The sequence below is a fragment of the Hoplias malabaricus genome, chromosome 10 (genome assembly GCF_029633855.1).
Source record: "Hoplias malabaricus isolate fHopMal1 chromosome 10, fHopMal1.hap1, whole genome shotgun sequence".
Taxonomy (NCBI): domain Eukaryota; kingdom Metazoa; phylum Chordata; class Actinopteri; order Characiformes; family Erythrinidae; genus Hoplias; species Hoplias malabaricus.
In genome coordinates this window covers 39,480,649-39,486,786 of record NC_089809.1, presented here as the reverse complement: position 1 = coordinate 39,486,786, position 6,138 = coordinate 39,480,649, and the positions used below count along the sequence as shown (strand labels likewise).

Genomic DNA, 6,138 nt, shown 5'->3' with positions numbered 1-6,138 from the left:
TCCAGACCCCCGGTCGCGAGCGAGTCCCGGCTGTGATTTTGGACCGACTTTAATTCACGCGTGTTCGATCCCGGCCAGCTTTACCGATAAATAACCCGAACAACGTCACGCGGGCTCGCGGGCAGCGCTGTGTTAGTTGGCCGACTCCGCATGCCGATTAAAAACCCAAAACGACGCCGAGCCGGCACCGAACCGGGCGCGACTCGCGCGGCGGGGATCGCGGTTTCGCACGCGCTCGGCGTCGCGCGGTTCGGAGCCGCGGGCGCCGGTCCATTTGAGCCGAATGGTGCAAAATGCGCCGCGGCGCGCACGACCCCGAGTCGGTTTTCGCGAAAAAAAAGTTGGTCGCACGACACCGGCGGCCGAGACACGGGCTCGCGCGCGCGGCCGGGACTCCCGCGCTCGGGACGGGGCGGTCGCGCGAGGTCGCGCCGAAGCGGGCCGCGAGAATTCGGCGACAGTTCGTGAAGGAAGAAACACAAACGAGCGCGCGCGGGGCTCCATGCGAGTCCGCTCGCTCAGCTGCTGGCAGTTGGTGTTCTCAATCACGTCCGCGTGGAGGCTTCATAGGCTCTACGGGAGAATAACATACACACACTCGCACACACACACTCACACGTACACACTCGCTCTCGGGAACGTGCACACGCTTCTACCGTCCCGTTAACGTTATTTAAACGACAAAAGAGGGATTTATTTACTGACAACGTCGAGCCGACTTCGCGAGGGAACTGCTTTTTACAGAAGTAACTTGAAGTTCTACTTTCTGTGGCGGATTAATTTTTTTTTACCCCGTTGTTTGTTTTTGAATTCCGACGGATCCCACTGCCTAACGGACCTAACGGACAACTGTGAAAAGTTAGCCTAGCCATGGCCGAGACAGCAGCGGCGCCGGCGGCGAAGCCCAAGAAATCGAAGAGCCCCAAAAAATCGACGTCGCATCCCAAGTACTCGGACATGATCAAGGCGGCCATCGTGGCAGACAAGAGCCGCGGAGGGGCGTCGCGGCAGTCCATCCAGAAGTACGTGAAGAGCCACTACAAGGTGGGAGAGAACGCTGACTCCCAGATCAAGCTGGCCCTGAAGAGGCTGGTGGCCGGCGGTCTGCTGCGCCACACCAAGGGCATCGGAGCCTCGGGTTCCTTCAAGCTCGCCAAAGCAGACGAGCCCAAGAAGCAGCCGCCCAAGCCCAAAGTGGTCGCCAAAGCCAAGAAGTCGCCGGCCAAAGCGGCTCCGAAGCCCAAAAAGGCTCCCAAGCCCAAAAAGGTGGCCAAGTCCCCGGCTAAAGCCAAGAAGAGCAAAGCGGTGAAAGTGAAGAAGGCGGCAGAGAAGAAGAAAAGCCCCGTCAAGGCAAAGAAAGTGGCGAAGAAGCCGAAGGTGACCAAAGCGGCCAAGGCGAGCAAAGTCAAGAAGGTGAAGACGGCCAAGCCCAAGCCGAAAACAGCGGCCAAGAAAGGGAGGAAGAAGTGAAGGGACTTTCAAATGGTTAAAAAGAAAGTTCGGACTGACTAATCCACACAGTGAAAAAAAAATTAAATAAACGCCCTCAAGCTTACTGTACATACTTTTCTGAGGAAGTTGTTTTTGCTATAATTATTATCATTATTGTTATTTTTGTATGGTCTCTCTGTGCAGCCTTTTTACACTTTCTTCCACCACTACTTTGCACTATTGTCAGATGATACGAGACCCTAGCATCCATCAGAAATAAAACCAAGGGTTTTAATACTTATCGCAATGATGTGGCTAACCATTATTTATTTCTGTTTATTTTGTTCTGAACGCTCGTTTAAAGGACGACTCTTAATAACATCTGGACACTAATGTGGAACAAAAGCGTTGCTCGGTCAGGACTAGAACTGAAGATGATGCATGGTGACACCTGAATGAGTGTTGCTTTTTGCCTTGTGATGTACCGCCCCCTGTCGGAGGAAAGGGACTGCAGAAGCTTAGTTTCCGACATTCTCCAAACTCTCCATTTTTAAAAAAAAAAACCAAATATAAACCATGTTTCATCGCCATTGTCGGGTTGTTGTAAAGATTTTAGCCTGTACTTGTGATACTTGTCCAAACACCTTTAAATACTGTACAATAAACTTTTTTCTCATCCTTGTAAATGGTTGTTGGAGTCGTGTGTTTGTGTGAGAGGGAGATGAGTGATTGTGAGTGTGTGAAAGAAAGTGGAAAAAGAACGAAAGCGGGAAAGGCCGGTTATTGTCCTTTAAGCTAATGAAGTTCACGCTAACAATGCAGACGGAGATGAAGCTGTGTTGCCAAGGCAACCACTCCCTGCTCGCTCACCGTTGCCAAGACGCTGTGACGGAGAACGACAAATCCCGCCTTCCTCTGCTGTGATTGGCTAGTAGTACCTTTCCTGTGCTCGGATTGGTTCGAATAGTTTCTAGTGTGGCGGGACTGGCTAGCAGTCCCTCTACTGTGCTTGGATTGGTTAAATTGATCTGTTCTGTGATGACATTGGCTAGTAGTATCTCTCCTGTGACGGGATTGGTTGTTACCTCTCCTGTGTCTGAATTGAATAGTAGTACTTTGATGGGACTGGCTAATATATCTCTCCTGATGATATTACCTGCTATAATTGCTGTTATGGGATTGTTAATATCGTCAATCATATGTTGGGCTTGACTAATAGATCCTATCCTGTGCTGGGATTGGCTAGTAGCACTGCTACACATCTGTGCTTTACTGTTAGGTCACTGTTGTGGTACCTCCAAGCGTACATATTCTGTATTCTTTAATTAGGGAACATAACTAATATAATAATTGTAGATTTTAAAGTTGTGTTGATTTCATACGCCAGGACTTTTATTGTGCACTAGGACTGTTCAGCCTCTCAATTGGCTAGTACCCTGTCATACACTACGGCTGTCTTTTATTTACCTTTACTCTGATTTAATTAACATTAATGAACTGTGCTAGGACTGGATCTTGCTATGAACAATATCAGTGCTTAGGGCATTTAAAATAAACCATTAAAAAGTATTTGCCTATTTGTATTTGCATGTTTCCTTTGTATGTCATTTATTAGATAAGTGTGTTTTTGTGTTTATCTTGGCCTTTCTTTAACTTCCTGCAGTTCAGCGCTGTGATTGGCTAGACTTAGATGAGGGGGCGGGGCAATTCTGTCAGAGGCAGAGCAGAATCACAACGACTTGTTTTATCCCATGCGTCATGACATAGGCAGCGCACAGAAAACTGACTGGGTGGTTTCACAGTGTGTGCTTTGGTGGGCTCCAGATCCCCACCTTAATGTTTACACACTGAATAAGTGATTTTTTCACAGTATGCCCCCTTTACACATTTCAATCCTCAAACCAGTCGGAGTGTGAAGTATTTGACTATGAAATTATTTTTGTGTGTTTTGGTCACCTCTATAACTATATTATGAGCTGTGAGTGTAGGACTAAAGAAGAGGGTGGAGTTCAGAGAACGGGCTGGACGTCTGGGACACTGTGAATAATAAGACGTAGACTATAAAGGAAGAGGTTCTTTCAGACATAGCCCTTCTCCTATTCTTCCATTAGTTAAATCACAAAAAAAACAGGGTTTCAACTTGAAAATTCAGGTTTGTTTTGGCTTTAGTTTACACATTTTTCTCTCTCTGCTGGAACATCCATTTAAGCAAAGTAAGCACTTTCAGCTTGGTTTATTTGATGGAAACGGCAGAAAGCACTTTGTCCTTTCAAAAGCCCAAGAGGTGAGGGAAATCTGGATGTAAACGAAATGACTGCAGTGGTGTCTTTGCTTTGAAAAGCCTCGTGGAGCGCAGTGCACTGTGTTGAATGAGGCAGCACACAGCAGATACAGGACTCACCTCAGACCACAGCGACATGTTTTACATTACTCAGAAATAATGAATCATATATGTATGTAAACGTAAAGGTAAGTTTGTGTGTGTGTGGGGGATACACATTGCCTCCAGTGAAAGCCTTAACGTTGTTAAATGAGATTCTGTGTTTAGAATCAAATGTAATTTGTTACTGTACTTAAGTAGTTGTTTTGTGTATCTGTACTTTAATACTCCTCTACATTATGATAAACCTCTTTCCATGTTTTGGCGAGTTTGTTGATGATCTAAGGCCTACAATGCTTAGGTGCTTTTTATTATTAAAGTTAAGCTTGTAACTAAGTCGCCAAGGCCACGATGGAGCAGCAGGTAGTGTCTCTGTCACAGCTCAAGGGTCCTGGAGGCTGGGGGTTCGAGTCCCGCTCCGGGTGACTGTCTGTGAGGAGTGTGGTGTGTTCTCTCTGTGTCTGCGTGGGTTTCCTCCGGGTGACTGTCTGTGGGGAGTGTGGTGTGTTCTCTCTGTGTCTGCGTGGGTTTCCTCCGGGTGACTGTCTGTGAGGAGTGTGGTGTGTTCTCTCTGTGTCTGCGTGGGTTTCCTCCGGGTGACTGTCTGTGAGGAGTGTGGTGTGTTCTCACTGTGTCCGCGTGGGTTTCCTCCGGGTGACTGTCTGTGAGGAGTATGGTGTGTTCTCCCTGTGTCCGCGTGGGTTTCCTCCGGGTGACTGTCTGTCAGGAGTGTGGTGTGTTCTCCGTGTCCGCGTGGGTTTCCTCCGGGTGACTGTCTGTGAGGAGTGTGGTGTGTTCTTCCTGTGTCTGCGTGGGTTTCCTCCGGGTGACTGTCTGTGAGGAGTGTGGTGTGTTCTCCCTGTGTCTGCGTGGGTTTCCTCCGGGTGACTGTCTGTGAGGAGTGTGGTGTGTTCTCTCTGTGTCTGCGTGGGTTTCCTCCGGGTGACTGTCTGTGAGGAGTGTGGTGTGTTCTCTCTGTGTCTGCGTGGGTTTCCTCCGGGTGACTGTCTGTGAGGAGTGTGGTGTGTTCTCTCTGTGTCTGCGTGGGTTTCCTCCGGGTGACTGTCTGTGAGGAGTGTGGTGTGTTCTCTCTGTGTCTGCGTGGGTTTCCTCCGGGTGACTGTCTGTGTGGTGTGTTCTCCCGTTGGAGGGTGGATTGTAGACTCAAAAGTGTCCGTAGGTGTGAGCGTGTGTGTTGCCCTGTGAAGGACTGGCGCCCCCTTCCCACCTTGCACTCAGTGATTCTGGGTAGGCTCCGGACCCACCGCGACCCGGAACTGGATAAGGGTTACAGACAGTGAATGGATGAATTAATTAACTTGCCCATAAATCTAAACCCAAAACAGGTTGTTTGAAAGTTGTAATTTTACAGCAGTTGGGTTCTACGTAATAGACAGTTTGCTTCAGAGTTCTATGCCGTTTGATACGTTTAATAGACATCATTCATTCATTCATTGTCTGTAAGCCCTCAACCAGTTCAGGGTCGCGGTGGATCCGGAGCCTACCCAGAATCACTGGACGCAAAGCGGGACCACACCCTGGAGGGGGCACTCACTCACACACACTTATTTTTTACCTAAAATGGGTCGATTAATCAAGAGCTTTGCTTGAAAAATGATAATAGGACGTTAGAGTCAAAATAAATCATGATACTTTCAACCAGCTGTTCTCATAACACCACAAGACCACATCTAATATTAACCACAAAGCGTCTCAGATTCACAACACGCTGACAATAACACGGCCAGAAGACAGAGGGATTTTCCCCACCTGAAAAAACATTTATTACAAAATATCTTTCTCATGACAGACTGGCTTCAATCAAATGAGACACGACAGAAGGACACGTCCAAAACCCAGGGGCAAAGCTGAAGGGCTGTAGCTGGACCCTTCAGACGTGTGTAAATACTCGTAATACGTTACGTTAATACCCCCCAAAGAACCATACTCTGGTCATTTCATCATAACAGTTACAGGCAAAGGCTTCCAGTCTTCAATCCTCAAGTTTAGAAATGTACATCTCACACTCAAGCAACAGCAAACACACATACAGCGTTTCAGCCTTTAGACGTGTGTAACACATCCGTTTGGGGACCTAATGAATGTGATATTCGTGCTGGAAGGGATTGGTTGCTGTATGAACGAGCATACAACTGACCTAATATAATCCCTCTCAAGGTTTGGGGGATTTATACAGAGAACGATCACTGAATTAGGAACACCTACGTACTCCCTCCAGTTCCTCAGCGCTCAGGACCCCCACAGAGCAGGTGTGATGTGGTGGTGGATCATTCTCAGCGCTGCAGTGACACTGACGTGGTGGTGGT

The 6,138-nt window shown here is 48.0% G+C and overlaps 1 protein-coding gene across 1 annotated transcript; it reads left to right on the top strand.

Annotated features, from left to right (window-relative positions):
* The first annotated feature begins 534 nt into the window (after nucleotides 1-534).
* Nucleotides 535-1,560, top strand: h1-0 (H1.0 linker histone). Its single transcript, XM_066683055.1, has one exon. The coding sequence runs from the start codon at nucleotides 871-873 to the stop codon at nucleotides 1,468-1,470; it is 600 nt and encodes a 199-aa protein (XP_066539152.1). The 5' UTR covers nucleotides 535-870; the 3' UTR covers nucleotides 1,471-1,560.
* Nucleotides 1,561-6,138: the final 4,578 nt, after the last annotated feature.

Excerpts from the sequence above, each read along its gene's own strand:
- h1-0 (XM_066683055.1), top strand. The coding sequence starts at position 871 with ATGGCCGAGACAGCAGCGGCGCCGGCGGCGAAGCCCAAGAAATCGAAG.